Source organism: Aptenodytes patagonicus, chromosome 2, assembly GCF_965638725.1.
Source record: "Aptenodytes patagonicus chromosome 2, bAptPat1.pri.cur, whole genome shotgun sequence".
Taxonomy (NCBI): domain Eukaryota; kingdom Metazoa; phylum Chordata; class Aves; order Sphenisciformes; family Spheniscidae; genus Aptenodytes; species Aptenodytes patagonicus.
Genome location: NC_134950.1, coordinates 100453467 through 100476812, shown reverse-complemented (window position 1 = coordinate 100476812; position 23346 = coordinate 100453467). Strand labels below are relative to the sequence as shown.

Here is a 23346-nt window from a genome sequence, read left to right as displayed (position 1 = left end):
ATTTCTCAACAGTCTAGATCTGAGAGGTACAGAAATAACCTTAGTACCAACACTAAGCAGGGAAAAAAATTGCATTTAACATTCTAAATGACTAAAACCTTTTTAATATAAACCATCTGTAAATGTTTAAATCAGTAAGTATATTAATTTATGCATCTGTCACTATTTGATACTCATAATTGAGTCCATATAAAAGATTATTAATAATTTATCTACCAAGTCTCTGAATAGTCCCTAGCATGTTCTTGATGATGGTGTAATGCAAACTGTGATAAGGAGTATTTGTTAGGACTATGAGATTAGACATAAACAACTTTCCCTGACATAAAGAAGCCGGTGATTCTGATTGCAGCCTACTAAATATTCTGAAATCTTAGATTCTGAATTTACAACGTGAAGCAGACTGTGGTTGCCTTATGCTCATGCTTATCACTGAAGCAACATCTGTGCTTTACCTTAACAAGTGGAACAAGGAGTATTTTTCTTCTGGGTGTCTTATAGACCATGTGTCCTCAGCATTATCCTTGCAGCTGCTGTCTCTTTCACATAATGAGCTGAAGGGAAGGTTGTATTTTATTTCAAAAAACACCTGTTGCCTAGAAAAACCTCACATACCTGACTGACCAGAATGGTAATATGAGAGAAAGAGAGACTTCATATTATGCTAAAGAAATGAGGGATTTAACATGATGTGTTTTGTGGTGATTGCTGTAAGGATTGTGTGGTTTGTGTTTCTGGCGAAAGGAAGAATACAGCCATAACTAATATCTGTTGGGGAGCCCCATTCCTATTTTCTCAGCATGCTGTACTCTAAATAGTCTATTGAAAGAGAACAAAATAAAAAAGAGAACTAATAGCTAGCTCCTGGCTCTGTTAAAGCAGCATGGTGGATTTTACAAAGATTAGTTTATCAAAGAAGAGTTCTGCTTAGACTCAATCTTAAGAGCAGCATATTTCTCATTCAAATTACAGTACATGCAGTGGTGAATCTCTGAGGTCAACTGCATTAAAGAAACTAACCACTTTTTAAAAGGCGGAGAGAATGGCTAGGGTTTTTACTTTGTCTATTTCAAACAAATTATCCTAAACGGCTAAGATGAGATCTTTTTTCTGTCCTGTCACTGTGGAATAAAAATCTGGTGATTATATGGATATTTCTATGAAATACAGAGTTCCCTACAGGCACAGATTTTATGAAACCACTTTCCGGTGTCCATGTCGTAACTATAGAGCATGTGAAGTCAGTGAAAGAGTGAGTATGGCCAGGACTGCTGCCAACCAGCTGTCTTTGGCCTGACATACCAGTGTCTTGGAGGCTGTCACCAACTATTACAGGTTATAACAGCCCTGAAGCTGATTCACCATGTGTGCCAACACTGAACCATTCTTCTGTCAGAATGAGGGAAATTCAAAAGCAGTATAAAATAGACTGTGGGTCTACAGCGTAGGCAGTTCTCTTGTGCGCAGCAGATAGGATAGGGCTGGCTGATCGCTGGATCAGAGAGACATGAGTCCCATCACTTTGCCCAGATGCATCCACCGCTACAGAAAATGTGCTGAGGATGACAAAGAGCTGCCTGTGGAAGACACAGTCTACCTTCAGATTGTGTCCCAGTGAGGAAGCTGGTCAAGCAGGTTTGATGTGCTCTTTGCCCCGTCAAAGCAAAGCAAGCAAGATTTTTAGAAGGCCAAGAAGCAGGTTTTTGTGATGTGTTTATTATGAGCTTCTTCACATTGTTTTTGTTTATGTGATATCTCAAGTGGTGGAATACTTTGGCTTGAGTTTGAATAACGTACCAGATGAGACATAATGATAAGAAGAGAATGTACTAGTTCCACAAGAGAAGGACAGATAACGTAAAATTTCCTTATTTTAGTATTTTATGTGGTACAGAGCAGAGCAGAATTACAGTGTTCCTGTCAAACACATAAATTAATACTTGCCTTTTTTTTTTATTGTTTATTTGTAAAAATCTTTTAACCTCCTAACCCCACCAGTTGAAAGAACAGATTGTCTGAGTGATTCAGTTATGTTCCCTCTTCTCTCATCCAAGCTATTTAGCTTGGGAAGGAAAACTGTAGAAATATGGATGCCTTTTCCCTCCTCTCTTCCATCAACTTCCAGGTGCTGAAATGCAGAGCTCAGACAGACAACCAGCTACGTTGTGGGTTTGGAGCATTCGGAAATAAAAAGGCTGTTGGTTAGCTTGCTACTTACTGGGAGAGAGTTTAGAAACAATTCGTTACGTGTATGACTACTCGAACAGGACAGCATGAAGCAGTAATTCACAGCACGTTATCCAATCTGCAGGGATTCTCTGTGTGCATGTACTGATTTGTTATCATCATGAGCAGGGGAAGCAATGTTCACCGCACAAACATTGTTCGTATGCACGTGCCCACAGAGTTTCTTTTCCTTATCTATTACATGAAAGCAATGGCATTCTCCTCTCCTCCTTCCAGGCATAGTTCATGTAAATATAGACAGACAACTGAAAGCAGGAGTTATCTTTTATGAGGTATATATGCACTTTGCAAAGTGCAGCTCCGGTTTGGCCTGTCAGTGAAGTTAAAAAATCCGAGCTTCCTCATTTTTTTCCAAAGCCTAGTTATTACACATGAAAAAGCTGCATCTTGTCTTTTCTTGTGAGAGATGTTGAAGAATTAGTCAATGACTTTCATAGCCCTGAACTTTGAACAGGATGTGCTGCTGCCTGTGATACACCAAAAAACACTTTTGCACTTTATCTTACCTAATCTAAACACAGACTATCAAGCCCATTATTTGACTGATTCCTCATTAACAAGGCAATTTGCTTACAGGGCAACAGAATGCACAAGTGTACTCTCGTGTTCATCTTTTGTGCCCAGAGGCTGTGCGGTTTTAGGCATTGTGTTGAAAGTTGAATTAGAGCTCAGAGAGGAGGATGATGTCAACATGCCCAAAGAGAAGCTTGCTGTCAGGCTGGCCTTTGCATTTCTGTGATAGGTATTTTCTGCTGCATGAAATAAACACCAACCCCAGTAGCTACCACAGGACTGGGAAAACCAGAATACATAAAAAAGAATAAAAAGACAAATACTTTTTATAGCATACAAAATGCACTCAGCTGAAAGACGGAGACTAAGTGTAGAAAACAGTACTGCTATCCACCAAAAGTGAAAAAAAACAAATAATCATAATCCAAAAAAACAACCTTGAAAATCTATCAATCTTAAAGTTGATTTTGTAATGCTAATTCAGCTGTATTTCTCACCCTGTATGTGTACTACAAGATACTTCATAACATAAGCAATAAAGAATGCTCACTTTAATATGACAAGAAAGATGGAAATGCAATATACACAATCTAGCCAAATGACTAATCCAGAAAAAGTATCATCTTTAGGAGCTTTACAACTTTTGATTGTTCCAAAGGACGGCTTCACTTGTGTTCCAGGGATTGGATCTGGCTTTCAAAACAAGCAGGATTTATTGGGTCAGGTGCAGTGGTGTGCACACATGGTTGTCCCTGTCTGACTGTAAGACACCTGGTTGGGAATAAAGATGGCTCCTGAGCATGAAGGACCTGTCCATTGTGAGTCTAGGCCAACACCCCCTGAAAGAGTGGCAGTTTTTCCATTAATTTTGATGGGAGCTGGATCAAGCCGTTAGTTTCTCGACACTGACATTGCAGTAAATACCACGTGCTTTTCTTCTTATTTAAAAAGGCAAGAAAGAGACAAAAGTCAGATAGACTCTACTGAAAAATACATGCCATGGTGGCCAATACGGGGCATTTCATTGTGTATTGCTGGCACGAGAAACATGCACCTGTAAATTTAGGGGGATGGTGGTGGGAATATACAATGAGAACGTTCCATATGGCATTCCCTCAGTCAGAAACATAAGCAGTCAGAAACACAAACAGTCAAGGCTGTCAACAGTTCTTCATAACCTGTTTTCATGGGTCTTCTATGCATGTGGGGTAGTTCCTGACTAAACCCATAAGTAGCTATGTTGACTTCACAGTAGTGCAGTTGATCAGGGACTATTTTTTGGCCCCTAAAAGCAGGGATTATATCTGTATGTGGTTACCCAGTACAATGGGATTTTCTGATCTCCGAAGGATGCCAGGAAAAAGGTATCAGAATGATTTGAGTGGGAAACCTTATAAGCAATGGGAAACCAAAGAAAACTCCATCATGTTTGCCCAAGAAAATGTTAAAAGATAACTTGCTTATATGAAAAAATTTCCGATAGTGAAGGGCTCTTTAATCGACCGGATGAATTCAGAATAATATCCAGTGTTCAGACTAGATTTAAGGTCCATGTTTTACCAATTAATTTAGTTAATGTTTGGAGCAATTAATCAAGGCATACATTATATTTTCAGTCATTTGAAGTCTAAATCAGAACTGATCATATGCTCTAACTCATGCTAATTTTGCTGTGCTCTAAAAATTTTTCGTTGAAGCCCTTTAAGAGCAAATTTGACTTTACTGACAGGAAACCTGTTTTTCCTGGTGGTTTTCCAGGAGAAGTAGTGTATAGACCTAGAGGCATAAGTGCCCCACAGGTTGAAAACCACTGCGTCAGCTTAAGCAAAAATCATAAGGTGATAAAATTACATGGCTAAGTTAGCTAGCTAAATGACGGGTAGCTTTAGTGTGTGGACCAGCTGCACTCACAGCCACAACACAGCGTGAGAATGTCTCAGTGGGCCTGTTGCAAAGTCATGCTGTAGGACACTTGCCAGCGTAAAGTAGGGAGAAACTTCTTAGGGAGGATTGGAGACATGGAGCTGGTACAGATCCAAGGTCCATGAGGAAGCCTTGATAAGGTAATCGGACTTCTTTCTTTTCTCTCTGATTCAAAGCAGTCCAGGATTGGGAGGGCATAGGTGGCAGTCATTTCAGGCACTCTGCCTCGGAACAGTGAGGTCTGTGGTTCTTACAGCAGTAATTTCCAGTGAACCACTGGCAAATTAAACTGTCTTGATCCATCAGGAAAACCAAGACAGAAGAGCAGAGAGACAGTATCCCTGCTTTTGTCATCGGCATGAACCTCTTGTGGCTGAAAACTCTCTTTACTGGCATCAGTGCTCATGGATCTTATTTCTCTTGCAAAGAATTATGATTTTTCAAGTTGGAGTGGTAACATTATTTAAGCCCATTTATTTCAAGCTGAGAAATATATGTCCATGAATGTTCTTTTTTTTTTTTTTTCACTTTTTTTCTGTTTTGGGACACACATCTCCCATGCTTGACTGATGTCATTTGTTGCTACAGGCTATGAGCAAGTCTTTTATTAATTTTCAGTCTCATTCTTTCTGAAAAGCACGTGCACACTCTTTTCACTCATCCGGCCTCCCCATCCCTGACCTGCTTTTATTTTGCTAGTTGGTGGTTGCAACTGTTTTGAGTGTATAGAAATGCTGGGCTTGGAAACTGAGAAGGCTGTTCATTGTGGTCAGCAAAAAAACAAACAATGAGCTCAGAATCTGGCTCTTCAGTCAGTTTCTAGTAAAAAGAAGTTCAGTGAATAATGAGAATTAAGCTACAAGGGAAACCAATGCACGGTTTGAATGTTGTTTTAAATAAGCTGGGAGTGCTGTCGGGAGTGATGAGGGTAGAATGTGGCCACAAATGTGTATTGCCTCTTTTTATCCAGTATGAATTGCATGATCAATATGGCCAGATTTCTGAATATTGAAGAGTCCATTAGGGTACATTAAACCATGTCACTGTCACTGCTAACTTCTGTTAGTCTATTGACATCCATACATTGAACTACGTATTTCCATAATTAATCTGAACTGCAAAGCAGTTTAATTTTTGCTATTTTGTTTCATAAGTTTAATTGTGTGTTTTATTCTAAATCCCAGAGCGATAATAAAAAGACTGGTTTAGGATCTTGAAGTAGATCTTTGAGGCTGAAATATTTCTTTCTTGTTGCTTTAATACATGTTCTGTTTGAAAAACCACCTTAGGTCAGATCTGCTTTTCAATCACATCACTGTGCATGTAGATAACTACATTGCCTTTCAGAGAGGCTGAGGCCCCCTCTCCAAGTAAAGGTAGGCTTTTGGTATTTAGCACCTCTGAAAAACAAAAGCATGGTTGAGGTGGGAAGAAACCTTAAATATCATTATAGATGTGTCAGCTTTAAGCTTTGAACTTCCTTCCATGTTAGCACATTTTGGTCAGGGTCTGGGATTCTTTCAAGGTGATAAAAGTGGAAGTGAAGTTACAAGGAGACAGATTCTGGCACTTTTAGCCTTTGAGTTGCTTTCGGGGAGCTCAGTGGGACTACTTGCAGAATGAGGTGGGCAATGTCACCAGTTGTCCTGAAGTGTGTGAGAGACAGAACATCCACAAAGCCATTTCAATATAAGAACCTATTTATCCAAGCTCTCTCTCTCTAAAGACAGTGCAATTTCTTAGAAATGGATGGTTCTCCAGCCTTTATATCAGGGAATTTGGTAATTGTCAGGATACAAAGTCAAGAAATCAGCTCCTCAGTAGGGTGCCCAGTGAACACTGCCAAAAGAGTATTTATGAAGTGATACCTCAACAAGTGCTGTAACCTTTTTAATTTACAGAGATAAGCATCTGGAGTTCCTAGAACTTGTATTTGTTAAATCAGGGACACATGAATGACATCCTAAACCTGTGAAATCATAAAGCCGTTTCTGATATTTCCTCAGCATGGCTTTGGACCTTCACTGAGAAGGACTTCTGAGAGAATAGCAGGGGATAGACAGTGGGACTGCTTAGCAGCAGACCTCAGAGGCAAAACAGCCCATCAGAGAAATAACCAGAGTGCCTGCGGCCAGGGCAGGCAAAAGCACGTTTGTACAGATGACAGTGAGACCTGCAGGTCCCTGAGATCTCTGTGGTTGTCTGATGTGCTGGTTGACAGCGTCTGTTCCATGTAGGAAATGTAGGTTTGCCTTTCCTCAGGGAAATGAGGTCTCTCCACAAATAATTCCTCAACACAGGCAACTGCGCCCTCCAAAGAATTCTGAACTCAGATGTCCATGGGAAAAAAAAATGAACCTCAATTTAAAAAATGGTTGATCTTGATAATAGCCAAAGTTTGGACTTCATCTATTCAGTACATTGTATGTGGTTCCTATTTACTTAAGGAACTAATGCATGCTTTGAGATCCACAATGTAGCTCCAAGTAATAGTAGAAACTAGAAGCTTTGGAAGTCTGTGAAACTTTAATGTACCACAGTCTCTGTTCCTTAATGAAATCCTGAAGTGGGCTGGTTTTCCTTTCCCATCTCTCTTTTAGAAGCCTGCTTGCTTTTGCAGGCTAGTCAGGATGAAGAGCTGTAAGAGCTCTCTCGGGAAGATTGTGGCTGACTTCCGTAAATGCCTGTGCGGGTTGGGGTGCTTTCTATCTACTCTCCCTAATGCTGATTCCAAAAATATTATGAATTTCTCATGGCATAACCTTTGACATGTGATACAAAGGATATTCCTGTAATGTCATTAGTTATATTAACCCCCCCTGGAAAATTGCATACTTTTCTGAGTTGTCATTCATTCACAGTGTTAGCCTTTCACCTCAGGAGTCTTGAGGACAAATTGGAGGCAGGTCAAAACCATCTGATCCCTATTTGCTGTTACTCATACTCTAAAGCTCATAGGATATACTATGACAGCCTTTGGTTATTAGAACCTCCAACCAACAATGGTGGCTTAGCATAGATTTTAGTGATGTATCCTCTGCACTGTAGAGAAGCCATTTGTTCTCATGATGTTTTTATGATTGTTCTTAACATGTTTGGCTGTTTTCATCAGCTGTTTGTTTCTATGATTATCACTAATTACATATTATAAAGGCAGAACATGGCAGCACAAATTCCGCACAGCTGACAATCAATTTTGGGGATGTCCAGTCTATAGATAAGCACCAGGGACTGGAAGATCAGGTGTTGCAATGTGCCAATAGCATCTTTTCCTTCTACTGATGTGGAATCCTTTAAATGTAGATCCATGACTGTATGCTGTGCAATGGGGCGGCTTTGAAATCTCCTTCAGGTGACTGAGTCTTTGCAGAAGACAGCAGTCTGCAGTGTAAATGGCAAACTTGAATTCTTGAACATCTTCAAAACTGTTCAGAAAAGAAAGGTATTGAAAACAAAAAATAGACCACATCTTCAGTAATGTGTGGACTATTTATTTTTGCACACAATTCTCAGTATTTTTCTACACTGAATCTTCTGGAATCCCTATCTATCAATACACTACATCTGTTTTTGGAACTTCCATGTAAAAGTTGAAATGAACAGAGGTCAAGAGAGTTGCAGATTTTTGGCTGTTGTAAAAGAGATTTATGAAGAATTTGTGAATCTGGAAGACACAAAAGCAGCTTAAGCTTTAGGAGAGCATCAGCTAGTCAAGAGCCTTGGTCTGGACTTGCTCTTCTCTGGTGGGTGGAGGTTATTAGAGATGTTTTCGGAGAATATGATCTCCTACTGCTTCACTTGGCAATAATCAGTAGCCGCAATGGCCCTGCAGCCAAATATTTATATCTGTTTGAAACAGTGACAGACAAACAAAATAACTGACTGCTTCTGCTACCAAGACTAATAATTAATTATTTAGCAAAGCTGACATTTAAATAGTATTCATTAGGTTTTAAAGTTAACGATCCCTTGAGATCAATCAGAACAGTTCATGTCACTCAAAACTGGGAGAGCTTAGAGGAAATTCTGGAACACTAGGGCAAATTTTATTGGTGCAAAAAATGCAGAAGCTGTATATTCTTTATCCAAGGCAATAATTTTGTAATTAATGTAAAAGCAACTGTCGTGGCTTTAACTACCCCTTTACTCCAGTACATCTGTACAGTTCGTGTTTCATACAGAGAAATAAAATGGCAGATGATAGATGAGCAATGGTTTCCTCCAAACAATTCTATCCATCTGTCTTATGTCACTAGCACTGAAAGATCTTTAAGACCAATGTGGTTTGAGCTCTACCAGAGGTAAGAGCTCTGAGTGGTTTAAGTCACAGTCAAGCTTACTAAAAGGTAAAGCTAATGAACCTAGATACAGATGCTACTCTGAAACAAGTAAGTAATGTTGGCTAGCACTGTGCACAGTTACATGACACAGTGTTTAATACACTGGCGGATATAAACAGCTAGAGAGACCAGCACTGATATAACCTTAGATTGGTACTGGACAGGCAGTAGCAATGCTGAGAAATTTTAGCAAAAATTCCCTAATATAGACATAGCCATGGAGGCTGAAAACCACTAAAAAAACCCCACTAATAGAGGACAGCTGATTGGTGGTAGTCAAACTTATCTATCTGAAAATAGAAAAGAAAATATCTGGGGTGGTGTCTGGCTCCATCAAAATCAATGGCAAATCTCCCATTGACTTCAATTTTGACTAGAATTTCAACCCTGTTTTCTGCACGGACCAGTAAGAGAAAGGTGACAGTTTTTTGTTTTCTTTCCTCTTCCTTTTCCAGTATAAAGTGCTCTGTTTGGAGAACTGCCACTGACTCTTCAGCATTTGGCCCAGTTTTAAAAAAATCTCTATCAGCCAATTAGCTGTACAAAATAAATACCGTCTCTTCAGCTGGCCTGGAGAGTTTCTATGGCAGCCCCATACTTAATCTAAACTTCATTCTTTTTCCATTTCTTGCTTCTCCCTTCAAGCCACCAGCCACTTCACCACTTCACTTTGAAGAGGCTCTTGAAAGCAGAATGTAAAAGACAAACTGTTTCTCTTCCCTCTGGCAGTACTGTCCCTTTTAGAGAAAGATTGGGGTCTTTGCTCATAACAGTGAAGCTCCATCTGTAGTTGTCATTTGCTGTCAGTCATTGTGTCTTTTGCTAAACCCAAAGGACCCAAAATTATTTCTGCAGAAACTATGATGAGAACTCTGGACCACGAAATCCCAATTCTTTTCCCTCATGTCCTCTTTACTATTTTGTTTCAGAATAAAGTCATTAAGTATATTTTAGAAATCCAAAATATACATAGATCTGTATTTTGATTTGCAAATTATCACTGTTAAAGTTTGCACGTATATATATGCAGATGTGTATTATTCTCTAACAACAGAAGTCCAGTGGATTCTGATATTTACATTATGCTTTTCAGTGCTATGACTCTGAGGAAATATGTTATTAAATATAATAACATTTGACAAATTTAATATTATCAGGTCAATAGGGTAATTTTCTTGACTAAATTTCATTAGGAAAACCTTTGTTTGTTTCTCTTCTATTTAGTTTTCTTTTTTTTTTTCATAGACTGAATTTACTTGTAACTTGAGATCTGAATCTGTTTCTTCTTGTAGTTTGCCAAACTGTTGTCACATAGATAATATTTATATTTATTAGTGCTTGGATACCAGAGTGATGGGCAACTCAGATTGAATAAAACATTTAAAATGAGAAAGAGGTAGATCCTAAAATCACATCTGCTCTGAAGGACTGAACTTGCTAAAGCAAACTGGTAGTTTAAGCTTCAGGTTCAGTGCCTCTATGTCTACTCAGTCTGAAACAGTGCAAGTTTGGGTGGAATCCATACTCACTCTACTTCAAACAGGTCAGAAGCATTGCCACCATTAGACATTGCTGACAGGGCCTCTGGCAATTTTTCAAGCAGTGGCTTCTGGGAAATATCAGAAGTTGGCATTGTATTGTGACAGAGAAGGTTAAACCAGTTGCTATTAAAAAGATGATTTCTAAATGTGTATGATTCCTCCATTAACTTCTGCAGGCTTAACTGTAAAGAGGCCTGCCTATGCTGTTACAGCGACGGTGACAGAGAGGTCACTCACTGTAGTCAGCCACAGGTTTCAAAAGGCATGGAATTGGACTGACACTGCATACAGGTCAGACTTTGGCTCTTCCAACCACATCAATCACCTAAGTCAGCTATCAAACACACCTGAGGTAAAGGATTAAGACACCTTATTCCACACTTTACTGATGGGGAAACTGAGGTGGTGAATGGAAGGCCACATGGTCCAGGCATTCAGGTCCACAGTCACAGGCGTCTCCTCCAGCCTCTAGAACAAACTGCTAAAAGCAAAGTAGGAAATGCTTTGAAGAACTTGCTTCCTTCAAAATATTCGCCTCAGCTGAGGAATCTGTCTGATGATTGCTGCGTCCGCCCATAATCCCAAGAATGCCAAAAGGATTACCCAGCATTTTTAGCTGTAAATTATCTGTTGCTGCAAAATATGCCCATTTCTATCTGTAGATGGATGTGTGCAAGTTTGTGTTCTAGTCTACTCTGATAAATTTACTCATGATTCCCATGCATTTTTGACACTCAGGCTTCATTACTATCATTCATTATAACTGAGTTTCAGCTGATGTGTTCTGTGGCAATCTTTTGGCTGAGCTGCACGAGTTGTTGAGAAAAATCCCCACCGGTCCATTTTCACTCATTAGTCTTCACTGGATATGGGGGTCTAATGAAAGAGTCATCTCCCTATAAAAAATAATGCTGTCTGCTTAGTTACACAGCCTGCCTGCTAAACAGAAGGAGGTAGCAATGAAGTGTCACATTTCAAAGACTACAAGAAAGAATTGGAATGGTGATAGACTGAACTAATGCATTCTTAATGAGATGAAGCTCTTCTATTACTTTGATGGGATGCATGGAAAGAAGTACGGTATACTCAGAAATAGTAAGACTCAGAAAGCCATTTTTAATGCTGTTGGAGAAAGGAGGAAGTAACTGTGGCAGAAATCTTATAAAATTCTGCTTGTAAAATGCAAAAACTGCAAAAAATACAAGCATGATCCTTTGGCTAAGATTTACATTCAAAGGTGAGATTTGATTCCTACACAACTAAAAGCTTTTGGGGCTGGATAAATTTTGGGCATGCAGCAACAAGCCTTGCAATCACTATCGAGTCCACTGACCACTGAACATTTCCAACATCCTATAATAAATTTGGGGTAACAAGAAAATGCAAAAAGCCACACTTTTAATGCACCAGAGTAACTCAAAGGGTGTTACCAATGGCTTGGGTGCCCTCAATAGCAGAAGAGTTCTTAAAGACAGCTCCCAGACTTTTTGAGAAAGTGGCCTTCGCCACACTCTGCAGTAAAGGAGGAGGAGTAATAAACATAAAAGAGTAATACATGTCTGGAGGAGAAGTACATCCTGATTCCATATCCAACAATAGTTTTAACATCAGTCAGATGAGCAAGACCAGTATGAGGCACACTCAAGGAATGTCAGTCTTTTAGGAACATCGGTGTACATCATCCAACAGTCTGTCTTCAGCTCTGACCAAATTCCAGTGGTTCAGCAGAAAGAGGTGACAAATCAGACAAGAAACCAGTTGCTACGTTGTACTCTGAGTGGAGAAAAAAGTCCTCCTCAGCCCTCATGCGTGACCAGAGGGAACCAAAAGCATGGATCTAATGCGGTGTAAACAAAGTGCCAGACACATTTTTCAAACCTCATTGATGCTACCAGCTCAGTACATGTTCAAGAACTCACAAAACAATCTTAATTTTCTATATCTAAGAGCACTTTGCTCATGTTTTATGATCTGTTTGGTCAGCATTTAAAGCTCTATCTTAAAATAATGCTGGTTCTTTGTAGGAATTTGGAAGATCCCTTCTGAACTTTTTGGATAGTTGGAAATCTTCTTTTAAATTTGAGACTGATTTACTCATGACCCAGTTTACAGACCTGTGATCATGTGCTGACACTACCATTTTCTTCCTTCTGTTATTTACATTCCGTATGAGAGAGAATCATCATATTCCTCAGCCACTGTGTTGCTAAGCAAAACAAGTGAAACTTAAAATTTATCTTTGTATGACAGATGCTTATTGCTCTAAACATCCAAATAGGTTTTCTCTGCGTCAATTCTGATTTAAGCTCATCTTTATTTAACACAGATGACTAGTGCTTTACACAGAATTCCAGAGGAGGTCCTCTCCAATGGTACTAACACTTCTGTAGCTCTACTAAAAATATTTTGCCACACATCCATTGTAGAACTACATAAGCTCTTTTCACAAAGCCATCTTCCTGGCTTTTATACTTGCATTTTCCAGTCTTTAGCATTTCCAATTTATCAGTTCCATGTTTACACCCGAAATGATGCATTGTTTTAAAGGGGCAGGGGGAAGGACTGCTAAATTTTATCCTATTCATATTACCTGTGCCAGCAAAGTTGTCTTACTCTTCTCAAGTGATGGGGTGAGTCCTTCTCAATAATATTAAAACCTCCTAACTTTGTGTTGGCCACGAATTTTATGAGTGCACGCCTAATTCTTGCTCTTAGGACACTGATAAACATATTGATGGTTCCTAAAACTAATCCCTGAGAAACACAACTAGCAACTTTCCTCCTCTCAGATAACACCACCTGTAATATACCCTATTGCTGTCTCCGTTTATCCAGCTTCTTACCCAACTTAACAGTTTTTATACTAATTTGCATGATTTCCACTTAAAGTATGAGTTTCCTATGAGGACCCGCAATAAGCATTTTATATAATATCTAAGTATACTAGATCTCACACATTATCTTTGTCTAAGAAACTGAAAACTCTAAACAATCCCCAGAAGTAATGATTTTAATCACAGATAATCCCATTGTAATTTCTCCCATTTTTAATTTTCGTATGTGTTTTTAATCACTCGTTTCAAATCTGTTCTAAATGTGCACGGTGCTGAAGTCAAATTAACAGCCATGAAATCACTTGACATACTTTTTACCCCTCTTCTTGGGCATATTTTCCCAATCCATCATTGCATACTTGTGTCATCTGGTACTATCTCCAGATGATATGTATTTAAAATCTTTTCTACTTGTGCTTCCATCTGCCAGTGTCTTCAGTACTCTAGAATGAAGATAATATGGACCCAATGATTTTGTCACACTAAGCTACATATATTTGACTTCCCTTTCAAATTATGTAATTCCCATTGATTTATCATCATTCTCCTTAGCTATTCTTTCAATATCTTCATGTGCATCAACTTCCTTGAAATTGGGGAAAAGCATTTATTCAACAGGTAAGCTATACGTCAGGAATAATGTAGGCATGCCCATCTTCCCCTTCAGGTCACTGCCATGGCCTCACTTCATCGCTTTATTTCTTTATTGTTCAGTAGCTAAACCAAATATGGCTTTGTTTTACTTTTCTGTGCAAGGTACAGTTCAACAAGGCCTTTATCCATCATTCCTTTGCTTCTATATTTTATAATGCCTGAAAAAAAGTTCTCCTTGATAATCAAGGCCTCTTCTCACTCTTTGGGGCTTATTATTATTATTATTATTATTATTATTATTATTATTATACCTATTCTTAGTATCTTGCTTTAGTTAGTTATTCATTCAGAGATTCTAGCCCTTTCCTACAATTTCTTCCTTCTGCCCAGCACACATAGATTATTTCCATTTCTTAATGTAAATCCATCCTTTCCTGCATTCAAATCATTAAGTTCCTCAGGCTAGTCACCTTCACTCACTGATTTTTCTATTTTCTGAAAGTTTGCCATTCTAAAATACCAAGCCTTAGCTATAGATTTATTTTTGTCCATCTTGCAATTTAAGAAGAACTAAATCCATTCATAATCACTTCCTCCTTGAACATTAGTTTTTGGTCAGCTGTTCTGCAAGATCCTCCTCACACAAAAAAACTAAGCTTAAAATAGCACACACTTTGTTGTTATATGAATTTCTGTACCAAAAAGTCAGTCTTCTGAAATGTCTAAGAATATCTAAACCTTGCTATTATTGATGGTATTTATGTCTACGTCTGGATAATTTAAGTCTCCTATGCTCATACAATTTCCCTTCTTATTTATTTCTTTATCTATTTATAGAGATGATTATCCTCTTCCAAATCTCAGCCTGTCAGACCATAATATCCCCCTCTCCCCAAATACTGTCCAAGTTGGGCCTCTTTTACCATCTTGCTTGCAGTGATTTTCATCCTAACAGATTATGTTTTATTCATGCCATCACATTTTAAGATGAATAAACACAATTTGGCTGTTTCACTTTGCTACAACTTCAAATTTCCTGACTTTTATGTATTTTAAGTTGCATCCACATAGGCCTGTATATAAAATTTCCTTGTTTTCTTTTTAGATTGAAGAAACCCCAAGGAAAAACAGCATGAGCTTCCCCACCCTTTCACAAAATGATTATAAATGTACCTATTCATATTAGATTAACTTAACAGCGTTTGGTTTGGTTTGGGTTTTATTTAGCAATATACACTAGTTATGAATAGTTCTTTTCTGTACCAATAATGCTTTCTCCTAGTCACTACTCATCCACTTGAATGAGGTAGAGGTGATACTGAAATAGTGATTAGATTCTAATCAATGTACATCATTCATAAAGTACAGAAAATGTGTAGTGTTCAAAAAACCCAAAAAGACCAGAAATTTGATCAGTAGGGAACACCAGGAAGTGTAGAGATTTACCTCCCATCCACACTGTTAGCATGTAAACATGCTGTCGGATGCAGCTTTAAGCCAAATTCTGGAGTTCTGTGGAGGAAAATTGCTCAAAAATCTTCAGCCACCATCTCTCATCTCCATCAATCTTAGGGCCTGCTCACGGAGGACAGGCAAGGAATGAATTACAACATAGTCCCTCAGCAAATATGCAAAGCTCAACTCTTCTTAAACATCAATACAGCCTAAGTTACAGTTCAACAGAAAATTTGCAGGTTGCCATTCTCGGCGGTAATAAGTTGTTATCATGCACTCAAGTATAAACATTGCCATTAAAATGCCTAGACATTCTCTGAAGTGTTAAAATTAAGTCCTCCTGTGACTAATCTTATAAATGATAAGATTATCTGAAGAAGAACTTAACCTTAGATTTCAAAAAAATTTATAGCTAAGCCAGTACTGTAATACATTTCTTCCAGTCAGCGTTGCTGTGATTTAGATGAGAAGCAGCAAGAAAGATTTGAGCTGTCACACTTGACTTTGAGCTGCCAAGAAGAGGTTTTGGAGGTTACAGGCTAAGGTTTAATTTATATTCCTCCTTTTGTTACAGGCAGAGATGGTACGTGCTGCTTTCCAAGCGCAGAGATCTTTCCTGGTGTTAGCATCTCAATGTCAAGAGCCTCAAGAGGTAAGAAAAGTGACCTAGCGTTTCAAGAGGCAGTGTATTAAAAAGGCTGTGTTCCCATATGTTTAATATCAATCCCTGCATTTGCTTTTTGTTACTTTATTTATACAGTGCACTTAGAGGCTTGTTTTCAGTGTTATTAGCATGGCACTGTAATAATCAGATAGTTATGGTTCAGAGGTAAGAACCTTTTCTGTGCCAATACTTATAACATCACTGAAGAAACCAAAGGAGATTTCCACTTCACGGCTGTGAGTGGGATCAGTGTTTCTCTGGAAGCTGGAAATGCCATGGAACAGAATGGCTTTCTGCTAGCCCCCCAGGGATGCTATATGACAGACTTTGAAGTCAGGGGATAAGCTAGTGAGAGAAAAATCGATACTGGCCCATAGACTCAGTATCCTCCAAGCTGAGGTCCAGGTTAGGCCAATTCTGGAAGAAAGGCAAAGCAGTTTGTCAAGTAAATGAAAAAATAATTTGTATCAAGTTGATTTATATACTTATTTTAGTGGCAACTATTTAAATCCTCCCCTCACAACTAGAAAGCTCAGGGAAGCGGTGGAGTTGTTATGACATCTCATTTGTTGTTTCTAGAGGGCACAAGGTTTGGCCAATAGCACTGTATCATTCCTGGGAATAGCGATCATGTTGCCCTTCTGTGGGACCCCCCTTGAACCTTCCTTCTTGGAGTGTGCAGAGAACGAAGACTTCACTTGCACGGTCTCTCCATGGCCTTCAGCTCCGTCTTTTTCTACTAGCTCCCCGCTCCATAGTTCATTAAACTCCGTATTTTCAAATCAGAACTCTCTGCAACTGGTATAAATTATTGAAATTTTGCTGTCACTATTGTTCTTAGAGACACAAATTAAAAGCTTTCCTAATCAGTATGTTTTAATGGCAAGGGTACTCAAGGAAAAAAAAAAGCGCAGCTATTCCAGGCGAGGCTTTAGATTTCTAGAATTCGAAGCAAGAAGGGATCAGTTGTTTTTCCAGCTGTCCCTGATCTCAGAGAGTAAAAGTGGGTCATGACTCACAGAGAACAGGCAAAATTCCCATTGGTACAGGTCTCAAGCAGTCATTTATATTGGCTGTGAATACAGTCGCACCCAGTGGCCCACAAAACTCTTCATGCTCATAGGTAAAATATTCCCCAATGAACAGTTTCCGATGGCCCATAATGTAATGCAATGTTCTGCCGTGTTGGTATTGTCCCAGGTCTGTAAGAGTAAAAGCTATGGCTCACTGTTTGGCCTCCTGTGCTGATGTGCTGTCGGTATGATTTTCTCTGCTTTTCAAGTGAGAATGGCAATGGCTTCTCCACACTTTGACCCTTACGACTTTCTGACCTCAAGTCAAGGCTCTGAGATTTTTTTCAACTGTAAAGTTCAGAAACTTTCATTTAAAAATGGCAACGAAACAAGCAAAAAAAAAAGATGTAAAAAGAGATTCTCCAGCAATCCAGAATGACAGTTACAGAAGCATTAAGAAAAGCAACAAGTAACAAAAACCTTGTCATAAACATCACCAGAGCAGGCCATGTGTATCCGTATGTCTCAGTTGCACGTAATCAGGCTTGCATAGATTTCTGCAACTTGTTGAAAGCAAGAAAGTATACTTTTATCATTTAACTATCTTTTAGCACCGAGGAAATGCCACGATACATGTATACACATCATTCCAAACTTAAAATACCAGGAATATTACAGACTAAAGTTTCTTTCCCAGTGAGAACAAACCCAGTCCAGTTACTTAAGTTTTTTTAACATAAAGACTGTTAGGTAAACATTTTTTATAGGCATCGAAACACATGTTGTTGTTCATTCTTTTTCTCTTTTGCACGTGTTTTTTGCACAGATGCATTCAGCTATACTACAGACAGACCTGAAAATAATTGAAGGCTGCCTGTTCTGTGCAACTTGAACAGTATTTTCCACTGCAGAGATTGACGGTTCCAGGCACTAGGCTTTTTATATCTCCATCTCAATGGGGAAAAAAATCCTATTGTAAAGCCACACTGGTTAACCATTTGAAAAAGCTAGTTATCACCAGCTAACCCAGGAGATGGAAAGAAGCAGGGGTCCTCCCCCCCGCCCCCCACGACCTTATTGATGTGATGTCATCTGGGCTCTGGTTGTATTTATAGCCTAGAGCCGCGGAGTCAGTGTGGAATCCAAACAGGAAAGCTAATCATTAGTGTATCAGAATGCACAGAGTAGAGAAAAGCAAATGAAGGTGACAGCATATCTATAAATGCAAGAGAAAAGAGAGTAATTCTGTCATTCAGCTGTCTAGACTGTTTGCTTTATAATGTAAAGCTGTGAATGAGCCAGCGAGTTGCGATTATGGCATAGTAGCTTTGTAGACATTCAGAGACAGCGGCGTGGAGACTGAGGGGATTTACTGAGTTCCTGTCATGTTGGGATGTCATACATGGTGCCTTTAAAAAAAAAGAGGGAGGGGAAAATGCCCTGGAAAAATAAATTAGCTCAGCTCTTGCAGCTAGCAAACTAACGAATAAGGAATTCAAACAAAAAGAAAGCGCCTATATGTATAATAATCCTTAGATTTTTTTGTGCTCAGCAAAGAGAGAAATGTATATTGTACAAAAAGCAATATTTTTCCCCTCTATGAAAATGTTGAAGCCCTAGTATTCATTTAGCTCTTTAACTGCTGCTATGAGTCACTAGCAAACATTTTCAAACAGTTAAGCGTGCTGAAGTTGTTTTTGCAGAGTTTTGCTTCTTGTTAATAATGTTGATATTTTTTCATTTGGAATCTGTTGCAGTACACAGCCTTTATTATCTGTATATGTGAAAACAGTAGGAGCCAAGAAGGTAATTCCAGCTGGCATACCAATCTAGCATCAACTGCAATAAATTACTTCACAGAGAGCATGTTCTGTTACTTTTTATGGTCATGTTCTATATTTGTATGTGCAGTGGAAGACATCACGTGACAAAACCACCAGTTGATATTCCTGCTTGTGTATGTCCCAGCTAATGGCTGCTGGATACAGGCTCATTCAGTAAGACTGGATTCTTCAGTTCATCCACTTATTAGAAATTATTTTCTGACTCCAAAAACTTGAAACATTAAAGCAAAAAGAAGTCTGTTATAAATTGTTACTATATATGAGATAGCACAGAGAAGATGGAGAAGGGAAAATAAATTAGAATATTGCTATATTCTGTGAGAAGTTGTTTTAAAAGGTGTTTTGAGACCATATGTTTACATGTTGCTTGGGCAATTCAGAAGACAGATTTTAACATAAACCTTCACAAAACATCATGAAATAGTTTGGATCTGACTTTTCTATTCCCTATAGTCTAAGCCAAATGCAATTCGGACTGAAACATTATTATTTTATTGTATAATCATTTTAAAAGTTATTAGTGTTCCTCAGCAAGTTTATCTGTTTAACAATTTTTTTTTAAATTTATGATCATGAATTCTAACGTATGAGATCACTGCTCAAAGTCACTGCACTGAATTCTTTGTGAACGGTAACTTATATACTGTCTTCTCTTTATGAGTTGTTTCATATCACTTTAAGAGTTCAAACAATTTTAAGAGTTGCTTTGACGGCATGAATGATCCATTGTTCCCATACTGAGAACTAGTTAATGAGATAAGTTTTTCTGTGAATCAATATAAACATATCCAGGATGAGCATACTCGTGGTAAGAAGTACTACAAACAGATTTAAATGACAGATGCAGTTCAGACTACAAATGATTACGTAATTTCGAATTAAAAAAAATGCTGAGTTCATACGACTGCCAGAGCTCATGGATTTAATTACTAACATTGTGCAGACAAACATTCCAATTAAATACCTAGCTTAAATATCCAGATTGTGCACACAGGTGAGAGGAGAGGGGTGGAAGAAAGAGGGAGGTAAAGGAGAGCTTTCCCTTTTTTTCCTAGAAAAGGGGAAATAAAACCTGAAACCCAAGAAACTGTATTTGAAGTTAGACTTAGAGCCATGAGAACAAATCCTGAGGTTTTTGATTTTTTATAGACAAGCAAAAAATCTATTGTAGGAGTAGAATAGTTGTGGCAATTTCTTTGAATAAAGGACTCATTCTCAGAATTTTTATATAGAAATCAAAGACTAAGATTTACAGTTCCCTACTCTGTCAGTGTAGGATTGCTCACTTTTTTCTCTCTTCTATTTTTAAAGTACTTCAATAACAGGACTCCTGGGACTTCTTATTCTGCATCCTAGCAGGATTTGCTTTCTAATTACCTTGACTTGCTTATGTCATTCTATTTCCCACTACTTTTCCTCATACTTACTGGGATCACCCTTACTGTTTTCCAAAAATATGAAGAGCAGGATACTTCTCACCTCGTTAATTTGTTACTTACTTATGCAAAAGAGTTTGAGCCAAGTTTTGCTGCCATTCTACTCAGTTGGTTGACTACTGCAGACCTGCACCTCTGTATCTAGAAATAGCTTAAGGAAGAATTTGGTTCGGTCCTTTTAAGGTCCTCAGGTCCCAAACTTACAGAAGGTGCCAAGAGTGACATGGACAGAGCCTGAGAATCCTGAGCTCCAAAGGGAACCCTTCCCCCCCTCCTGTTCTCTGAAATCTTGCTAAACTGTTGACATATTTCTGTTATCAGCAAGCCTACAACTGCATGCGACGTGGTCTCAGCCGCAGTGATGGACCAACTGACAGTTTTCAGTTGCTAGCCTACTGCCTTACAGTGTTCACAGGCTCATTTCTGGATATTGTTGCAAACTCTTACTCAGTTTCAAGGTCCAGGTAGCCCCCTGACACCTGTTATCTCATCATTTTGTCTCAAAGGCACTCAACTGCATTTAACCAGCCTCAAGCTCATTATATTTTCTGATCATAGAATCACAGAATCATAGAATCATTCAGGTTGGAAAAGACCTTTAAGACCATCGAGTCCAACCGTTAACCTAACACAGCCAAGTCCACCACTAAACCATGTCCCTAAGCGCCACATCTACACGTCTTTTAAATACCTCCAGGGATGGTGACTCAACCACATCCCTGGGCAGCCTCTTCCAGTGCTTGATAACACTTTCGGTGAAGAAATTTTTTGTAATATCAAATCTTAAACCTCCCCTGGCGCAACTTGAGGCTGTGTCCTCTTGTCCTATCACTTGTTACCTGGGAAAAGAGACTGACACCCCCTCACTACAACCTCCCTTCAGGTAGTTGTAGAGAGCCATAAGGTCTCCCCTAAGCGTCCTTTTCTCCAGGCTAAACAACCCCAGTTCCCTCAGCCGCTCCTCATAAAACCTCTTCTCTAGACCCTTCACCAGCTTCATTGCTCTTCTTTGGACACGCTCCAGCACCTCGTGTCTTTCTTGTAGTTCACTTTTGTAGGTATCCTTGTACCATTTCTCTTTCCTCACTTGTGTTTGCCAAAACTCCCAGGTCAATAGCCCCTGCAGTGAAAAGATGGATGCATTTGAGATTCAGTTCTGCCCCAGGAGCAGTGCACTCAGCTGTGAGAAGGCCCAGAGACACCTAGGGATCCAGGGAATACAGAAGGGCCACGGTCGGTGCGACATCTCCCAGCCTGTACGGAAGAGAAATAGAGCCAGAGATGCACATTATCGCACACCTCTAGACTGGCTCACATCAACACCACCAGGCACAGACTCTCCAGCAGTTCACGTTCTGTGCAAGAACCAGGCTCCGGTGAGCAAAGGCTCCTTGCACTTGTTTACTCCAGTACATCTATACTTGGACTAAGAACAGCATCACCCTGTAAGGAAGACATTATCGAAGATGATACTCTGTATCTTGCCTAGCTCCTCATCTGACATACCTGCTAAGCAATTCTGGAGGTGCCACAGACTCTTATTGGAATTCTGTTGTGTCCTAAAATAATGTCCTAAAATCACCAGGCTAGTTTTCAATCCCTCTAGCAATGTTCATATTCAAACTGCGCCATGTGAGATCCCACTGAGCTATGCTGATGGGACACTCCCTTTTCCATTAAGTATCATATTCTTCATTTCTGCTAAACACAAATCCAAACCAGTACACTCCTTTCTCTGTGCTACCCAATTGTTTCCCAGGATTTCCGGACTGTGCATCTTCTAAAAGGGAAAGCACTGGGGATACAGCTGACTGAAAAGCAGGGCTTTTTGGTTCACGGATTGTTTAATTTCTTTCTAATTTTACTTTGGTCTAAATCAGACCACAACCAATGATTTTTGAATTCTGAAAGTTATGCAGACTCCAGGACTGCTTATTGAACTTGGCAGTGTTACAGTTTGTCTCTGGGGAGATCTCAGGTGAAACACATGAATGTCCAAGGCTGGAAGCCTGCACCACCTAACATCCCTGTCCTGGGGCATACCCCACGTGAAACCTAATTGGCCTTAGCAAAGGCTCATCAGATCACAGATGTTGTAAACAAAACAATTGTGGCTCAACAGAACACCATTTTCTGACAGAATGTTGCTACCTGGAATGCCCTGGGCCCCACTGGACATGGACTACGATCACAGCAGCAAAGATTGAGGAGTAGTAAATCAAAAGGTTAAAACCAGTTCATTTGTGTAATTGTTCTTGTTGATTAGGTGTGGGATGTTGCCTGTGTGCCTAAAACAGGAAGACCGTTCCTTCTTGAATGTACTGCCCATGGAGAGCTGTAGTGGACAGGAAAACAATATATAGCGCGTTCAAGTCCATTTAAAAAACAGCCAGGGTCCTGGCCAAAAGCGTTGGGTGTGATTCCACGCTGCTGTAAACTGATGCATGCAGTTTCTATGAGGCCCTGGATTTCTCCACTGGTTAGAAGCTATTTGTCTTTCACGTTCCTCTCCATTTGCCCTCCCTCAGAGTTTACATTTCAAAACAAATCCACAAATGACCGAACTAGTAATTTGTCATGTGGGGTTATGGTTTGGTCTTCCCTTTTTTTTCCCACAAAGCACAAAATTGGTACAGCTAATATTGGCTGTTAGATTGAGAATTTATGTGCTATCTAAGAGGAATAAAAGCCAAATACCAATTAAGTCACTTTGGAAGCACACAAATGTGTCTAAGCTTCTGTGCTGATGAAGCTGACCAGACATTTCTGCAGATTTGTCTCTCTGTGTCATAGTCCTGCTGTTGCACAGCAGTGAGTCGAAGTGGCAAAACCTGTACTATTGACAAACAAATCAAACACTTGTTACACCACTATGTTGAAGATTTCCAGTCTAAGAAAACGAGACCAGAATAAATTAATGTCTCTTTGTAGTTACTTAGGAG

General features: G+C 39.2%; 1 protein-coding gene across 2 annotated transcripts in view; it reads left to right on the top strand.

Annotated features, from left to right (window-relative positions):
* CAP2 (cyclase associated actin cytoskeleton regulatory protein 2) overlaps positions 1–23346 on the top strand; it is a 69483-nt gene that overhangs the window by 16811 nt on the left and 29326 nt on the right. For both annotated transcript variants that reach the window (XM_076330575.1, XM_076330576.1), the window contains exon 4: positions 16022–16099. In XM_076330575.1, coding sequence (XP_076186690.1) covers positions 16022–16099 — 78 coding nt within the window. The remainder of the gene's footprint in view (positions 1–16021; positions 16100–23346) is intronic.